General features: G+C 34.4%; 2 protein-coding genes and 1 long non-coding RNA gene across 4 annotated transcripts in view; all 3 read left to right on the top strand.

The window, feature by feature from the left end:
- LOC137040109 (uncharacterized) overlaps window positions 1-7,259 on the top strand; it is a 29,267-nt gene extending 22,008 nt beyond the window's left edge. For both annotated transcript variants that reach the window (XM_067415519.1, XM_067415518.1), the window contains 2 exons: window positions 1,859-2,176; window positions 5,271-7,259. In XM_067415519.1, coding sequence (XP_067271620.1) covers window positions 1,859-2,176; window positions 5,271-5,278 — 326 coding nt within the window. In that variant the 3' untranslated portion in view covers window positions 5,279-7,259. The remainder of the gene's footprint in view (window positions 1-1,858; window positions 2,177-5,270) is intronic.
- A 4,721-nt stretch (window positions 7,260-11,980) lies between these two features.
- The window catches only part of LOC137040110 (uncharacterized), a 61,522-nt gene continuing 53,779 nt past the window's right edge, over window positions 11,981-19,723 (top strand). Inside the window, exon 1 of the mRNA XM_067415521.1 lies at window positions 11,981-12,016. The gene's annotated coding sequence lies outside the window, so the exon portion shown is untranslated. The remainder of the gene's footprint in view (window positions 12,017-19,723) is intronic.
- On the top strand, window positions 13,347-16,732 carry LOC137040122 (uncharacterized). Its single transcript, XR_010897854.1, has 3 exons — window positions 13,347-14,548; window positions 14,712-14,788; window positions 15,073-16,732. It is a non-coding gene; the product is annotated as an uncharacterized lncRNA (long non-coding RNA).

The raw sequence follows: 19,723 nt of genomic DNA, 5'->3' as shown, positions 1-19,723 counted from the left end.
TATTAGTCAGGTCAATGTATCATGCCAACTACAAAACTAATTAAAAGATAATCAATATGTAAAGCTCTGAAAAAAATTAAGAGACCACTGCAGTTTTTTCTTAAATCAGCATCTCTACAAGTATGGAAGCCATTCCATTCCAGTGTCTGTTTAATTCCAACACAGCCACTGATTAGGCGATCACCTGAACTAAATCTTATTTGTTAATGAAAAAATAATTAGTAAAAAAAAAAAAAAAAAAAAAAGCTCCTGTATGTGGTCATCACTATCCTCTTGCAGCAGGACCAGCTGGATGGCAAAAACAGTGCTAGTAGTACCTCAAAAATTATTGGAATCAAAAAATAACTATTGACCATGCCAAAAAAGTTGAAAAGGAAAGTTTTGAGTAAGGAAAAGAAGGGTTCAATTCTGGCTTTCCTGACATTGGGATGCAGTGAGCGTCCGGTTTCTTCCATCCATACAATTTCAAAAACCGCAGGTTCATAAGAACAAGGTCAAGCAGCAGACATTGGGAACAACAAAGCTACAGAACGGCAGAGGGCGAAAATGACTCCACTGACCGTAATGACTGTCAGCTCATTCGAATGTCACTCAACAACCCTAGGATGACATAAAGTGACCTACAAAAAGAATGGCAAAAGGCAGCTGGGGGGAAGTGCATGGCGAGGGCGGTTCAAAACAGGCTCCTACGGGCAGGATTTCACCCAATGTGAAATTTGGTGGAGGATCAGTGATGATCTGGGGGTGCTTCAGCAAGACTGGAATTGGGCAAATTTGTCTTTGTGAAGGACGCATGGATCAAACCACGTACATGGTTGTCCTGGAAGAAAAACTTGTTTCCTTCTGCTCTGACAATGTTCCCCAACTCTGAGGACTGGTTTTTCCAGCAGGACAATGCTCCATGCCACACAGCCAGGTCAATCAAGGTGTGGATGGAGGACCACCAGATTAAGACCCTGTCATGGCCAGCCTAATCTGCAGACCTGAACACCATTGAAAACCTCTGGAATGTGATCAAGAGGAAGATGGATGGTCACAAGCCATCAAACAAATCAGAGCTGTGTGAATTTTTGAAAATGAGTGGCATAAAGTCACCCAACATCAATGTGAAAGACTGGTGGAGAGCATGCCAAGACGCATGAAAGCTGTGATTCAAAATCAGGGTTATTCCGCCAAATACTGATTTCTGAACTCTTTCTAAATTAGAACATAAATATTGTGTTAAATTAATTAAATTAAATAAAAAATGAATATGAACTTATTTTCTTTCCATTAATCGAGGTCTGACAACACAGCATACTTTTGTTATTTTGACCAATTGTTGCTTTCGGCAAATAAATGCTTTTAATTACAATATTTTTATTTGGAATTTTGGAAAAATGTTGTTAGAAGTTTAGAGAATAAAACTAAAATGTTAATTTTACCCAAACACATACCTATAAATAGTAAAACCAGATAAACTAATAAGTTTGCAGTGGTCTCTTAATTTTTTCCAGAGCTGTAAAATCAAATGCTTTGAAGTAAAGAGTAAAAGATGGATACCTGACAATTACATAACACTGAGTGTCTAGAAGACAAATGTTAATTTCCCGAAAAAACATATTTAGTTTTCTCGGTTGTAGTCGTTCCTTTGCTCAGACGTCCTGGCATCTTACAATCTTACACTGGTTTTTAAATTTGGGTTCAGGGACTCGTCAAGTTCATTTAGTAAACTTGTTTATAACCTCACATTTTATATTGCTCACGTTTGTATAAAGACTCATTACTCTATTTTATCAATTTATCATGTGATGTGAGTTGAATCCATTACTGTAAATCATCAGTTTTATCTAAATAACTTTCTCTGTTTGTTCTCCAGGTGAGTCCGGTCCCGAGAAGACGGAGTCAGTGAGTTTGGAAGAATGTTTAATTCTAATCACAGATTTTAACATAGAAAGAGATGAGAAGGTGGAGTGGAGATTCGAAGGTAAAACTCTAGCATCTGGAATGAGGGGAGACATCAGTAAGACTTCATACGGTGATGATGAGAGATTCAGAGGCCGACTGGAGCTGCACTGTCAAACTGGATCTCTCACCATCAAAAACACCAGAAGCAGCGACACTGGAGTTTATCAGCTAAAGATCTCCAGCGTATTCGGGAAGAATATTTGCTGGGAATTCAGTGTTACTGTCCGGGGTGAGTGAATCAACCCCTAAAATATGATACTCTGACTTTTTTATTAGTTTAAGTGACTTCAGTTCTTCCTTATGTGGAACCCTTTCATATTTATGAAATAAAGCGTAATATACTAAGGTCAGATGTAATAGTTCAGTTTATAGTATATAGCAGTTGTATAGGGGTCGACCGGTTCAAATTACTCACAGTTTGATTTATATAACGGTTTTAGGGTGACTGTTTCGGTACGGTTCAGTATGTGCTATGTTCAGGGTAATTAGGACATTAGTCAAAAATACAAAAACAAAATAAGAACAAATAATCAAACTACACGCAAAAGCACAAATAAATACAATAGAGTAAAGATGCATGTAAAACAAGGTTTTTCAGGTGCATAAACTGAATAAAGTAATCAAATATAAAATAACATTGCATGTATCTTCACTGTTTAAATTAAATAAAGATTATTCATCATTGAAGATAAAAAGCTGTTCAAACGAGCGGTGAGTGATTTCTAAGTCATTTTGCTGTTTGATTAATATTTAAAACAGACAGCAGGAATAGGTTTCTTACCCTTTAAATGCACACATTCAGTACATAGTACACATGAATGTTTTTTTTTTTTTTACTTTTATACATTAAGACATAACCTATAATGTTTGCTATGATTACTCACCAAGATATAAAAAAGACATACTTTTTGTGTGAATTTGTCTATACATGCGCAATACTTGAAAGAGAGCTCAATATTTGCGAGCTACGTGCGACGCTACGTCATGATTCATGTTTGAGCAGACGTCACTTTCATACAGAGGTTTTGTTCATGCTTTTGTAATGTATTGGCAAGTCAGAATGTTCCCATTGACATAAACATACATTAACTTAACTCTGTCTGTATTACACATTGTTATTTAAAAAAAAAAAAAAAAACATATTATAGATGTGTCATCAGACTTGAGAGAACATTTACATTTACATTTATGCATTTAGCAGACGCTTTTATCCAAAGCGACTTACATTGCATTCAAGGTACACATTTTACATTATTGTCAGTTCTTGCTTTCCCTGGGAATCGAACCCATGACCTTGGCGTCGCTAGCGCCACGCTCTACTGGTTGAGCTACAGGACAGAACCGTACGGTCTGTTTTTATTTTTATTTTACAGAGAACCCTTACACTCCTGCAGTTTTATTCTATAGCATATTATTATTATTATTATTATTATTATTATTATTAGCCTAAAAATATAATAAACTATATGTATGATAATAGTAATATAATAACTGAATAAAATAGTATTTGTAGCATACATTTTTAAATATAATCAGTAAAATAAAAATAGTAAATAAAATGGTGAGTTGACTTGTGAGTAGTACAATAATATAATAGTATAGTCATATATTAATAACAGGCAGAAGAAGAACAGTCTCATAATGTTATAATGACCAAATAAAACCAAAAACAACAGTTCAGTCTTACCTGTGAACGGTAATTCCCTGAGACACTTTGTAAAACCTCAAAATGGTCAGGCAACTTTTCTTCAGTCCATTTTGAGAGTTACGGCGCTTTTATGGACTTGAGCTCTCACACTAATTCGCCCTGTTTAGTAAATCTGGCCCCCAACTATTTTATATGTCTGTGACAAATTCATTCACACGTTATTCAAGAACGGTTTGGCAGATCAACTTGAATTTCAGGACTTTTTACACTGGTGTAAAAATCTGGTTACATTTTTTGAATACTGACTTTTTTGGAAAATTCAAAATGGCGGAAGAATCTTCATGATGGAAAACTGTTGTAGCGTGCTATTGAATCGTCTTGAGCTAAAGGATCAGTTAGAGACTCCACATTTGCTACGGTGACAGTTTCTATCTGTGTGACAAATTTCATAACTTGCACGTAAGCGGTTCTATGTGCTACCATAAACTCCCAGAGCGGGAGAAAAAACAGAAGAATGATGATAAGAATGGCAATGAATATAATACGTGCCTAGCCTATGCGCCTTCGGTGCTTGGCTCATAATTAAATTATTAAAAGGAATTTAAGGGAATAAATAAATAATAATAATGGTAAAATAATTTATAGGTCTACAATTAAAAGTATTTGAAAAAATATAATAAATTATATTTATATATATTTTATTTTAAAATGTGCACACATTAACTCGTTCATATGTCTACTGTCGAAAACACAAACACTTCTTGTCTAGTCACATTCGTGAATAACATGAATAATAAAACACAATGTAAATACAGTAAGAGCGTTGTTGTGCAGTGTAACGGCGTCATTGAATACATTAACGGAGACAGGAGTTATGGCAAGTGTCCAGAAAAGCTTGTGCTGTGTGATTGACAGCTTCAACGTTTAATCACAACTAAAATAAAAGATTATTGTCATGCTAATAAGAGAAACAATGTGAAGTTGATCATTTAAGACAAAGAAAACTTCCACAATTATGCATCAGAAATCACTGTTCACAGATCAGTTATTTAAATAAACGTGATTACTTACATGTTTGTGTTGCTGACGGACAGAGGTGGTCAATACACAACTTCATTACTTGAGTAAAAGTACTGCTGGTCAAATATTACTCCGTTACAGGGGAAAGTTGTAAAAAAACTGATTTTTACTTAAGTAAAAGTAAATTTCCTTTTTTATATGCATTTTTATTATTGTAGCATTGTTGTATAAATGCACAATATGCCATCGAAGTGATGCGCCATCCGAAATGCTAGCATACGAGTACCTTAAACTAATTTAAATACTTGTATAAAAGTTACAAAGCCATTTACAACGCTGCTGTCACTTTAAGGCCAAATCCATGTATCCTATACACTGATACACATATGATATTCTCCCAACTGTTTACATTCACTTAAGACATAATCAACTTTGTTTATGTGAATATTTGACAAAATTAACATTTTGACATAATTTTATGTATTGGTCCGTTCAGCTGGAGAATTTTTTTTTTGTTGCAAAAGACACTTTCTGTGTGCAGATTCATCCATATGCCTGCTCTTCTCTTTATCACAGACGTTTTTAAACATTTTTGAACATTTTATAAGACATGCATCAGGTGCATGCCAACTAAACTAATCTTTAATCTTTTCAGAAAACTGACTGCTACTTTCTAAGTGTGGCCATGGGTGCGCACAGAGGAACTGTCTTCATCCATTCTGCTATAAACTGATCAGTGTTGCAGAAATTCTGGGAAATCATTGACCTTCACGTGACCCTACAAGAGTGATTCCTGATCGGCTTTCTGCAAAAACCCAAAAATCTGCCATCGACTTTCAAAGCTGCTACAGAAACAACTTTCGGCTTTGAGGACCTTGATAGAAATGTAGTGGAGTAAAAAAGTACAATATTTGTCTTTCATATGTAGCGAAGTTAGAGTCAGAAGTTTCCATAAATAAATAAAACTCAAGTAAAGTACAGATCCTCAAAGAATGTATTTAAATACTAGCCTGACGTGGCCATACTCAATTCTAGTCAGAATATGAGTCTGAAACTGCTCCATTGGGCTGTGATTATGGGGCGTGTTTCAACCGAACAAGGAAAGACATCAATTGGATAGACCTACAACCAATCAGAGCAATGGAGCGACACATAGTTGTCAACAGAACTCAACTGCACGCACGCTGGAAGAAGTAGAAGCGAAAGATGAGTGTAAACGATTTTCGAGAGAAATATTTAAGGTGCATATATCAAGTTCTCCATTTGGGATTAGAGTGAATTCAAACCGATCGCTCTTTGGAGATGGAATTTTAAGTTACTATTGATCGTCCGTCTATCATCGTATAAAGCCCGCCCTGATAATCTGATTGGTCCAAACAGCTCTAGTTCGAGCATAGCTGCATCACAACGGATCAAGTCCAGACCAAATTTCCTGAACTCAAATGTTGTGGGCGGGGTTGAATCCGGCTGGCATCCAGGCTACTTAACTACAGTACTCAAGTAAATGTACTTGCTGTCCACCTCTGCTGGCGGATCCATATCGTAAAAGTCAGTTTGCAAAGTCTGCCCAGAAATTGCGGCGTAATCTGCAGTAAAATGTACCGATTAAAAACAAAAAATGCACTGACCGACTTTCACATAGTTGAAAAAAACAAAAACGCTCCTAGCATTAGGATCCTAACGTTATTGATCCTGTGTCATTCTCAGAGCATGACCCTTAAATCCGCCTAAATATGTAACTTTATCATCCTAACAACAAACAGCTTTACTAAAAAAAAAGATTTCATGCCATTCTGACATCATCACCTATTGACCTCATTGATGTCTATTGAAAGTGAGAAATAAACCGGTGTGCTGCCTAAATGTGAAAGCTTCTTTGGGTTAGATGAATAGGAAAAGTGTTGTTGAATCATAATTCATTTGATCAGTGTTACACTTCATATTACCACCAGTAGCATGCACAGGGTGGCTTGAGCCCCTACCCCTGTAATCGGTACTCTTTTGCTTTTTCCTTTTCAATCGGAACAACAAAACACGATTTCTACCGCGGGGAACGCCTGCTACTCTGTTAGACTCTTACAGTTTGATTTTATGGAGCCTAACTGTAGACAGTTAGTGTCAGAAGTATCGTATATGTTTTGTAAGATGTGTGGACCACAGCAGTGTTTCTCAAAGTATTTATGTGCTGTTTTATATCATAATCAAAGGGATAGTTCACCCTACATCTGACTTTCCTTTTACTGAGGATAAAAACAAGTTATTCTGAAGAATGTTTTTGTCCACACAATAAAGTTAGGTCTAAAAAGTATAGGACCCTATTGGTTTTCATTTTTCAGTCAAAAAAATTAAATAAATCATGACAGGAGGATGAGTAAATGATGGAAGCCTTTTATTTTTGTGTGAACTATTCCTTTATCACATTAGTATCTGGTTATGCTCATGTGAATGTCAAATTGTAAATGTGATCTGAAGTGTTTTTGTATTTATGCTTATAAATCCGGCCTTATTGCACTTATAGTAGTCAAATGTACTATATACTATACACTTACAGTGCTTGTTTGCATTTACTCAACTCATGTAGCAACTTAAGGAAATGTGTGCCTTGGATTATTCACTGTTGTGAATTAGTATTATTCTCATTTGTAAGCCATATTAATAAACATTCATATAAAGATATGAATCTGTGTATTTGATCTGTGAGGACAAACACTCATTCCATTGTTCATTGTTCTCTCCTTAGGAAAACATTTCACTCACCAGAAGAAATTCATCCTGTCTTTTTAAATGTCCATGTTAAAAGAGTGTGTTAATGTATACAATTGAACTGATCCATCTTCTTTCATTTATTAATTTGTAGCTTCTGTTGTAAATCTTGTTAAATGTGTTGTTGGTCAAATACTAAACATCACTTATCATCATCATTCATAAGCCAAATCAGCCGAAAATTACGCCACAGCAATGATCAACCTCTCCTCCATTTTGCCTGGGAACTAATGTTGTGGGAACCAAAGTTTACAGGACTGCGTTCTCTGGAATCCACTCAAGAGAAGGAATTCTGTTGTCATAAAGTTGACCTGATATTTAAAATCTCTACGCCTAAGGTACGAAGTGTGCCATTTGGGACAGGTCCGCCCGCCGCTAGCTCCTGTTGAAAATGAACTGGTTTTGGTGTGAGCGACCGTTATAGCCAAAAGTATACTACTTCTTTTTTTCCGCATACAAGTGTGTGCGCAATCGTTTACTTCTCTTGACCTGTACAAAAGTTACAACATGTCAATACTGCAAAAAAATAAATAAATGTAATGCGGATGTGCAACCTGCTATTAAAGTGCTTTTTTTTAACTGTCGCATATCATGAAAGATTGCTAAATTCGACATATTTTACTAATAGACGTACCAATATCTGTGTAAAAATAAAGTAATGATGCTGCCATCTTTCTAAAGTAATTGTTACACCCCTGTAATTTGACTCCAAATCTCAGATCTAAAATTTAATTTTGACCCCCCCTCTACAAAATAGTGCTTACTCAGTAATACATCAATGCCATCTAAAGTTTGTCTTTCTACAGAAAAAAATATTAACAAAATCAAAAATTTGAGCTGGGGAAGTTTGAGACGCAGAATGACCTAGTGTCTCGGCGACCACAATTACACTGCAAGCGAATGCTGTGACAACCGTATTAATGACACGGCCAGGCCAGCATTGGGACTGTGCTCAGTGCTCAAACAACAGTGTGTGTGTGTGTGTGAATGAACCTCGTTTCTCATTCTTGGCTGCAGTCTTCCGCCCCTCGGTTTTTGTCTGTCTGTTAGTGGAACAATAGCAGTGTGAGATCAACCAGCACACACAATTTTTATTTGAAAGATTTCAAATTAGTGTTTCTGATGTAAACTCATTTTTTATTATTGCATTATTATATTTATGTATTTATCCTCTTATACAGCACAATGGCCAACTACTGTTGTATTTATTGTGCTATATAAATACAATTTTGATTTGATTTTTGATTTGACAATCGGCCGGATTGTGATCATCAGTTTGACAGAAACTCTTTCTTAATAATACTTGATCTGTTGATGTAGCTTTCAGATTGTTGTACTGAGCTCTCGTTAAAAAGCATTTAATGTGGTGAATCAGTGACTGGTGCAGCTGATGTTGCTGATTTAGTTGGCCTGTGGAGTTTCATAATGGAAAACCAATGACTAAACATCTGCGGATCGATGGGTAATCTTGTGAGGTTCTACCGCCATGAATGCAACAATGTGCTAAAATAATCTTAATGAGAGGTAAAGACAAACTAAGAGCAAGGTGGAATATAAACTGAAGACCTGCCTAATGTTCACGCATTTATTTTGATGAGTACACTCAGTTTTTTTCTCATCTTGTCATATCACACTCACTTTTTTCCCACCCTAGTGGTCATCGGCTTCTCTGAACGTTGTCTTTTTGCATTTAAAGTATCCCACCTTTTAAAAGACACTTATTTGAATCTAATAGCTTTTCTATTGAATGGTCTAGTCTCTCCAGAATTTTCTGGGTAAATGTGTCAATGTAGAATCCAATAATATTTTTTGGATTTGTTATTCTCAATCTTTTGTTTGGTGCACATGTGAAAGCGACATAAAGACACCATATTCGCAAAACAAAAATGATTTTACTTGACATTGCAAAACCGTACATGGATTTATGCAGAATCAAATCAATAGGAAGCAGAGCTGACCTCTTTTTTCCCCAGAGGTCACGAATGAGGCCAAAGAATAAGAATATTAAGAATATATGTTTATTAATATTGGACAAATATAGGCATTAAAGGGTTAGTTCACTCAAAAATGATTTTCATGTCATCAGGGCCGTCGGACTGGGGGGATAAAGGGTACCGAGTACTCAGGGCCCGAGGCTGGGGGGGCCCTTTAGAAGTCAGTAAGTCAGTAGTTTTCTACATTTATCAGAGTGTGGCTTATTTTGTTTACGTTTTAAGTGTTTTTATGATTATGACACTATGGTATTTGGTACGGGGGCCCAGCAAGATGGTTTGTACCCAGGGCCCAAAATTTGGTGCTACGCCGCTGTATATCACCCTAATATCGTTCCACACCCGTAAGACCTCCGTTCATCTCGATCGGAACACAGTTTAAGATATTTTCTATTTAGTCCGTGAGCTTTTTGTTCCTCCATTGAAAATGTGACATCAGTTGGTTAGTTAGAATTTTTTTGAAGCATAATACATTTTGGTCCAAAAATAACAAAAACTATGACTTTATGCAGCATTGTCTTCTCTTCCGGGTTTGTTTTCAATCCACATTTGCGACTGCGCAGTCTCCTGGCCTCGGACGGGACTAAACGGACTAAACGAAGCTCGCGTGCACCAGATAACAAACTGCGCAGTCGTGAACACTGATTGAACAAACAGAAGCCAAGGACTTATGCTGCTGTCACGTGCTATCGGAAGTTTCCTACTTCCCACTTCAGAAGTCGTGATTATGAGCTGGTTGTGTTCAGGCGCTTTGTCGGAAAGAATGGAGGACGCAGGTTCATACTTTTGTGCGTATAGTGTGGAAAATGTTATTTTAACACTATAACCATTTTCAGTCATTTCCCGGTCCCAGAAAATCATAGAATCACTGGCAAACATATCAGCACAACACGAAAGCATTGTTTATAATCACATTCACAATAAAGGCATAATGTAGACAATAAAGGCTGCTTAAACATTAAAATGGCAATAGCTTTCAGCCATACATGATCCTATTGTATAGCTACTTTTACCACACTAGTCAGCTTGCTCACTATCAGAGGTGTAGTGGTAAAAAAAGAGGTGCTATAAACTCTGGGTGACCGCATTGTGGTCACAGTAAGGTGGGCCACTGCCTACCGGTGTATAATTCGTACGAATTGATACGACCTCACTCGTACAAATTCATACGATTTTTGCTAATTCGTACATATTTTAGGAGTTACCAAATTCATATGAATTCATACTTGACCTACCCCTGACCCCGCCCCTAAACCTACCCATCACGTGGGTTAGACAAATCTTACGAATTCGTACGAGTGAGGTCGCACAAATTAGTACGAATTAGACACCTTTTATTAACTCGTATGAATTAGTACGAATTGGTCGTGAGATAGCGTTGGTGATACAATCAGAGAGAACAAAAACACTCCAGCAAGCCATCTGCAAATAAAGCAAGTAAATGGCTCCTACCGTGAATTATTGATTTATTGTTAAACATTCCCGCCCTGTGCCTGCTCACCCTCACTGTTCGGAACAATTATGATATTTCTGATTAAAAGCAGCGCATCCTTCTGACGTTTGCCTCTGACGTCTCTGTAGTGGTTAAACATGAGATTTCATTTGTATTGTTTAGATTCAACAGGTGATTTTTGGCCTCATGAATAATTTGTTCCCTGGCAAATAGTTTCTGGCTAAGTGCAAAGAGAAGTTTACTTTACCGTTAGCCTACTAGTGGTGTTTTTGTTTGACTGGATTGTTTGCTTTATTCATTGTTTCATACATTTTCTTATACTTTTATAATGGCGATTGATCATTAAAATTGTCATTTAGCAAAAAGGGCCAGGATATTTAATTTATTTAGGCGAATATAAGCTTGCAATTCCCTGAACCACATATTAATATGTTTAATATTTTGAATATATTTCAATGAAGCATTGTTGTGTTTTATATTTAGTTTTATTATAAATGCAGAGAATAATCAATAATCATTTGTTACTACTTCTGACGATGATGGTGGACATCCAACTTGTGTGGTAAATACATCCACCAAGCCTATCTCTAGGGTTGAATCTAAAATCGCCCCCTAAACCCTCATTCACTATTCCCATAGTCCACTAATTGGCTACAGATTACTTGAAGGAGTGAATAAAAACGAGTGCATGAAGTCGTACAGCCGTTGTGTGTTAAGCGGCTGTAGCCTTGTTATTGCGGTGCAGTGAATGAGCAGCTTAGCCTACTCAGTATCGTCCAGTATGATTTTGGACACCACTACAAATAGCAGTCCCCTCAAATGGTGCCCTATTTAAAGAGACGATTTCGGATTCAGTCCAAGTGTTGGAAACACCTGTTAAAACAAACATACTGCCCCACCTAGCCTACGCACCCGCGGCAGGAAATCTAATCTGAGTCAGAGCCCCCGCCCCAACAAGATTTTTTAGTTATTTCATATATATTTTATTTTTAATATTTCGTACTTTTGCTATTTCAAGGCATTCTGATTAGTTGCGATTATTGGAGTGAAGTCGCCATGGTGATAGTGGAGCTGCTGTAATGAAATGAGATCGGGCGGCAGGGAACGTCGTCATCAGTGCTTTAGTTTCATCATCATGAAGAGGTCAAAGCCAGCTCATCGTAAAAAGAAAAAAGAGGAAATATAAAAAAGAAGGTATGTTAGCCTACTTATTGGTTACTTGTTCTCTAAGCTGGTCGCTCTATCATAACGTTGAGCAAAACATTACACTGAATTTTAGTACTGGACGGACCACATGCTCATTTCAGGTGCAGAACATTATATTAATTTGATTTTTTTTAAAAACACATCAGAGATAGCTGTTTAGTGTAAATTGATCGACTAATACTGTCATAACCACCCTTGTGAAAAAGAAGTGTGCTTAATTGTATTGAAAGTGTATTTTTTGTGCACTTAATATATTTAAAGTATATTTTTTTAAAACTGCACTTGTAGATAATATGATATAATTAAAATTAAGTGCCACTTAAGTGTACTTAAAGAGAATACACTTTAATGACAATATTTCTAAACACACTTAAGTACACTTTTTTAAAATTCACTTTGTAATAATATCAAATTAATTTGTATTTTTAAAAAGTACACTTTCATGACAATATTTATAAACACACTTTAGTACACTTATAATAAGTGTACTTTGTAATAATATCTAATTAATTTGTACTTTAACAAAGTACACTTTCATGACGATATTTATAAACACACTTTAGTGCACTTTTAATAAGTGCACTTTAAAATAATATCTAATTAATTTGTACTTTAAAAAGTACACTTTCATGGCGATATTTATAAACACACTTTAGTGTACTTATAATAAGTGCACTTTGTAATAATATCTAATTAATTTGTACTTTAAAAAGTACACTTTCATGACAATATTTATAAACACACTTTAGTACACTTATAATAAGTGCACTTTGTAATAATATATAATTAATTTGTACTTTAAAAAAGTACACTTTCATGACAATATTTATAAACACACTTTAGTGCACTTTTAATAAGTGTACTTTGTAATAATATCTAGTTAATTTTCACTTAAAGAAAGTAAACTTGTATGACAATATTTATAAACACACTTAAGTGCACTTTTTAAAAATGCACCTTGTAATAATGTCTACACCTAAATTTACTTAAACCATTTTAATTATGAGTTTGTTTCATAAAGTGCACTTATTTTACTAATGACAAAGCACATGGAAAATAAATGATTTAAAAAAAAAATGAGTAACCAAATTTACATTGGTTAATTTATTTTTCTTCAAAATTTCACTCGCTTACACTCCAGTACAACATACTGTTGAAATGTTATAACTAGCTCCTATGAACTCAACTACAAGTGTCAGTGTTCTACATAATTTGACATTGTCAATCTTTATGAGAGGAGTTGCCTAATGTACTGTAGGCTACTTTACATGTGTAGAATAACCTACTTTCAATATTATGTTGTTGTATGGCGATTAAACACACATTTAATTGCATTAATTGCAAGAAAAAGTTGAACAAATCTAAACCAAATTAATTTGCATTAAAATTCAGTTAAAATAGGCTACATTTCATTTTAATCAGACTCTAAACATGATTGACTTTTAGTTAGGTGAATGAGTCAAGTTCTCTGAAATACAGTCCAACTACACAGTGTGTTAGAACAACCTGAACAGAAATGGATAATTAATACGTCATTTATAATCAACATTTAATGCACGAAATATCTTATTTTATATTTATACTTAATATTTCAATGCGCATGCGCCAAACATACTACGTCATGATTTTGAAAAATGCGCGGTCTGCCATGTTTGCGTCATCGCGATGCGTGAGGAAAATGAAGCTGAAGAGAACAGACAACAGAGGAGCGAACCGTTCGGATCATTACAGATGAGACGTTATATGCTACAAATAACGAGTCAAGTAAGTATATCTTGATATAAGCTCTCTTGATTTTACATTTTCACCGTAACATGGTAGCTCTCTATTACGGTGTAGTTATTTATAGTTTAATCGCAGATAGGGGACTCGGGAGGTGAATTAATCATGTTTCCTATCATGTATCTAAGATTGCATTATAATTATTTCTTAAATCGGAATATGATCGCCGGTGTGGGCATGTTCAATGAATCTGCCTGCTGTAAATACAATATTTTAATCGAACTCCTACTTTTTAAATGGACAGAGGACATTTAACGTTATATACATTTATTCCATATATTAACTTATAACAACCAGTAATGAAATAATGATTTTAATATGTTCTTTTCTTTTTGCATTTGGAGAGTAAGATGTTAAAGTACTATTTGTGTTTTTAATATTTTGTGCTTATCTTATTTTATTTTTTATTTTGTTGGATCAATACAGATGTGTTATTGGAGATCCAGTGCAAGCTGTGTGGAATTACAGAGCCATCTTGATGAGGTCAAGTTAATGTTAATTATGAATTTATGCCCAGCCATGACACTGATCACACAAGCTAAAACATTGCTATCAAGTCTTTAGCTTTTAAATGCTTTGCATCTTGTCCATTTGTAAGTAATACATTCCCACTTGTGCATTTACAGAAACCCTAATCATTATATATTTTACAGGCCACACACCCAAAGGAATGGAGCCGCAGCATTGCTGTGCCAGGCGTGGTAAATACAAGAACATCCTTCATGGAGATGGTACGAGGTAGTTAAGCTGAAACTTGCAAGGCAAGATGAGGAAAAATGCAAGAATACTTTTCTCAATTTACACTGGTCTTGGGTTATTTATTTATCTATATTTAAGTTATGTTTAATTCCCTGTAAAGTAGGAATAAAAACCATTATTAAAATGTTCTCTATTTTTAAAGTCCAGTGTCAGTGAAGATGATGTGCTCAGTGGGATACGTGAAGGAACCTCTCCAATCATTCTACCCTGACGACTGAGGTAATTCATCACATAGGGGATGCAGTTGTGGTCAAAAGCGTACACACACCGTGCAGAATAAACTGCTTCATCAGGGCAGTACTAGATAAAAAAGAGACAACATGCTCATTTTTATGATTTCTTTTTTTTTCTTCTTTTTTTCATACAGATACTGCTGTGTGAATATAAACTTTGGAGCACAACTGTACATCTATCGTTTTAATTTAATTGAGCCAATTATAATAATGGATAGATCTGTTTTATAAACAAGTTATTTCTTTGCGTTTTCTTTTTCTTTCCTCAAGGTATATATTTTTTTCTTTCCTGCCTCTTTGGAACATGTCCATTCACATCTACTGTGGAGAGATGGTGCGCCAGTTTCCTACTGATGGAGAGCTTCTCAGACATTGACATAAACAGCACTTTCCAAACAACTTGAAAATAGTTGGTGACAAACAATTTTGTGTGCCTTTGGAGTTCTTCAGTTTTTTTTTCTTTCTTTTTTTTTTCTTTCACTGTAATGCTGGAATAAGATTTTAGAATAAACCTTTTGGTCCTAATTTTGGTGCTAGTAAAGGTTTAAGAGCTTATAAGTTCAGTAACACTTTACAGTAAGATCTAATTTGTTAACGTTATTTAATGTATTGGCCGACATGATCTAACGGTGATTTCTTTTTATTTATTTATTTAATTTAATTTTTTACAGTGTTTATTAATAGTTGTTGACCTTGCTTAATAAATTATAGTTCAAAGCTAGTTAATTAAATTTATAGTCATTGTTCATGCAAGTTAAAAATGCATTAAATAATTAACATATATACAACTTTTGATTTTAAGATTGCATTAATAATAGGGGTGTAACAGTACACAAAGCTGACAGTTCGGGGAGGAACACTAAATATAAAAATGCTATTTTTTTTTTTTTTTTTTATTGGTTTACTGAACAAATTGTAATTGTCCTAAACTAAAGGTTTCTTAAAGAATTAAAAATATAATATAAAAAAAATCTCTACTAATTATTATTATTATTACCTTTATTTAACCAGGAGAAAAACTCACTGAGATTAAAATGTCCTGTCCTGGCCAAGATAGGCAGCTGTGTTTGCATGTACAGTTATACATAAAAAGTCACATAAAAAACATAAAACATACAACCAGTCAAAAACAATTACACACCATTAATTTACTCTCAAAATGATGAAGTAAAATTTTAAAATGACTAAATGTCACCAGATCTTTTAGCTTCAACTCAGTCTGGAGCAAATTCCAATCTGAGGCTGCGACATATCTGAAGGACGTTCTACCAAGCTTAACTCTAACAAAGGGCACACAAAGATTATAATTTGATTCAGAATGTAATATATAATTGCCTTGTTGTTTCTGTTTAATCAAACGACAAAGAATGCTGTATAGTGTAGACTATATAGGGAGGCCTTACTTGCACTTGCATTGTATGCAAACGTGTAAACTTCTCATGCATTAACTTATAAATCTAATTATAGGTTAGATTTTTTTCAGGTTTTCAGGTTAAGTAGAATATGATGAATATATAGGCTAATATAATGCATACATTTAGTGAAAGAGTTCATCTCTCTCGTGTTTTATCGACATCTTTCTGCTGTTGAAACACTGAACGATTACACAATGTGATACATTTTAGTAAGTTGTAATGTATCCTTAACATACCTTCTGATGTTAATTTATGTTAATTCTTTGACTATGACAAGGTGATCACATTCACTCGTGCCGCAGTGCTGCTTGAACTGATGTCTTTACAGTGATCTGTCATGTCACATTAAAGAGCATCAATATGGCATCACTTGAATTTAATGATAAAATTGACAGAATACATATGTTCTTGTGTTTGTGTAAATAGTTTTTTGGGTTTTTCTTGGGCATCAAAAAAAAGTTTTTTTTGTATATTTGTTTTACAGATTGTTTTGTCAATAAATGTAGAGGATTTAAATTTGGATGTGTTTATTATACGAAATTGCAGCTGTATTATTTGAAAAATGTAATTATGAATGTATTTCATTATATTAGAGTGTACATGTAAATTACGTTAAGGTATATTTTAGTTCATATTAATTGCTTGTTTTGACAGTAGAATGGATGTCAGTACATTGAGCAGTGCACTTTAATTACAATTTCAATACACTAGAAGTGATTATGAAAGTACATATAAAGTTGTATTTAAGTACCACTTAAGTTGTTCCAAAAAATCACTCTTAATTGCAACTTATTGTATTTTATTTCAACTTAATATGTGATAAATTTGAAATCAATTACATATAATGTGTGTTAAGTACACCGAAAACATTGCATTTAATTGCACAATTAAGTGTATTTAGTATAAGTATATTATCTGTGTAATAAGTACACTTTATAAAAGTACACTAAAGTGCACTTTTTTTTCACAAGGGCATGGTCGTCACTAGGCCCTTTTTTATGAACTTATGCCTCAGCCCCCGCTAAAAAAAAAATATGTGATTAACCTTTAAAACATATGAAACTGGCGCGAGGCTTCGGCTACGGCTTCGTCCCGTCTTTTAGTCTTTGTGTCAGTGTGTTCTTCAATCCGCAGCGGCGCCGAGTGACATGGTTTTCAAGCTATTGTTATCTATTTTTTTGGCCTTCAGAACATCTTAAAATACACATATGTAGAAATCAAAATTTCCTCGGGAGAGCATGCGTACACACATAACACGTGTGATCTCAGTGAAAATAAACCTGGCTACATTATTGGATTAATGCATGTACAATATGGCCATGAAATAAGGAAGTGATATTTGCTTTATAAGTTATATATTTTTTTTAAAAACAATTTTTTATAGTTTTTTTTATAGTTTATGGGGGGGGGGGTCTCTAGATCTTTTGTATTTATGCATTTATATATTTTTCATTCATATACATTTCATTCTTCTACTTACATCCAGTGGTTGTAAGAAAGTGTCTGTAGCCACAACTGCCCACAGATGAGGTTTACTGAGAAGAGTCACTCAATGGTAACAGATATAATAGATACCATGAAGCATGAAGTAATATCTTATAAAGTAATAATTATATTCAGCTTGCAAATAATTACATTTTTTCAAAACATACAGATTATTGATACTTTTGAAAGGACTTCAAATGAGAAATGCCTCCAGATACTGAAGTTACAGCATCCACCAGCAGGAGTGAACAGGCAATACTAACCAGAAGAAAAGAGAGAATACGAGCCACTGAAATACAATGTTAAAATTCTCAAAATTGTTGTCTAAAATTGCTGAAACATTTAGGAAAATATTTTTTTTCAATAATGCGTTATTCAAAAGGATTCTATTATATATCAGTTTGAAGGCCGACACTGTTGTGTTTCCATGTTCAGTCACAAGATGGCGCTAGCAGGATCTTTAGGATCAATTTAATTATTGAAATTAAAAATGTATGCTGATACAATGAAGGAAATTTGTTTAATAAATAAAAACTCAAAATATTATTGTATCTGAACCACATAAAAATAGATAAATCATGTAAATAGCACAATTTGGCATGTTTCACTGCGTCATCAGAAATAAAACACACAAATTACCCAATATGCTTACAAAATCTTTTAATAATATTTTAATAAAGCTTGTCGAATCTCAAAAAATGTTCATTGTATTAACTTAAAATTTTAATTTCAATGAACTCAAAATTTTAAGGCAACCAGGTAACTTTTTTCTAAATATTTTTTTTACATTTTTTTTGCATTTCAAATATCTTGTACGACCTTTACGATTTTTTTAAAACTAAATATCACAGCGAAAGAGAACTGAATGCTAGTAAAAAATAAAAAATAAAAAAATACAAGGAGGTTTAGCAGGATCTATTAGTGATGGGCAGAACGAGCTGGCTTCATGAAGACAAAGGCAGTTTCCACTGTGGTCCTGTATTATTTCATATTTAAAAAAGTACCTGCCAAAATAATTTCCCCCTCTACACCTTTAGATATTTCTGGCTGTGAATTGAGTTTGATGGATTCCCAGCAAACACGTTTACGTTGTGGCAACGTCTGTGGCACGTTGCATTTCTACTATGGCAACGTCGCATGTCAACGTGCTCGCAACATTGTAACAACGTAGAATTGTAAGACGCGACGGGGCTGTAGCAACGTTGTTGCGCAACATTCAGCAACTTCAAGACGACATTCTGACAACTTATTTTTTTTAATGCTATATTCACCATTCCCCATAGTGGTTCATTTTTAATTTCAGTTATTATACTTTTTATATGCCTATTGTTTATCCTATTATTTATGGGCCTAACAGTAAATTCATAATCAACACCTGCAACACACTTTTGAAGAATAAAAATTACATACAAGACAAGTTTATTCAACTAATTCAACTTTATTATAACAGCATGTGGTAAGCGACCATACAGATACATTTTTAAAAAATAAATAAAATAGAATAAACAAATATTTAGTTTAATTATATTAAATCAAACACAAAAAAAGCAAAGATAGGCCTAGGTCAGAACATTTAAGAGCAAAACCGGGTTTTGTAGATGGCAGAAAATCGTATTCAAAAGCCTGCTGATGAGGTCGGTAAGCGGAATCATGTCCAGGAAATATCAACAAATCCAAAGGAGAAATGCAAGTCCAGAAACCAGCAGGTATGAGATGTTGAACACTTTCTTAACGGTAAGGATCTGAGTAAATCTGGTAGCCTAACGTTAAAAGAAATAGCGTTATGATGGTTATACACAAAATCGCAACTCCATGAATAATATGATTTGTCCGTTTATTTTATTTAAAAAAAAATTTAGTTTGTAAAATAAAGAACGAATGAATGTCACGTAGACACGGAAATTGTAGCTTGTTTGAATATTTACTCACTTAAAAAAGTTGGGTTAAAAATGACCCAACATATAACCCAATGGTGGGTTAATATAGCACCGACCTATTGTTGGGTTATTTTAACCCAATAC

Source organism: Pseudorasbora parva, chromosome 14 (assembly GCF_024679245.1).
Source record: "Pseudorasbora parva isolate DD20220531a chromosome 14, ASM2467924v1, whole genome shotgun sequence".
Lineage (NCBI taxonomy): Eukaryota > Metazoa > Chordata > Actinopteri > Cypriniformes > Gobionidae > Pseudorasbora > Pseudorasbora parva.
This window is presented reverse-complemented; position numbering and strand designations above follow the sequence as displayed.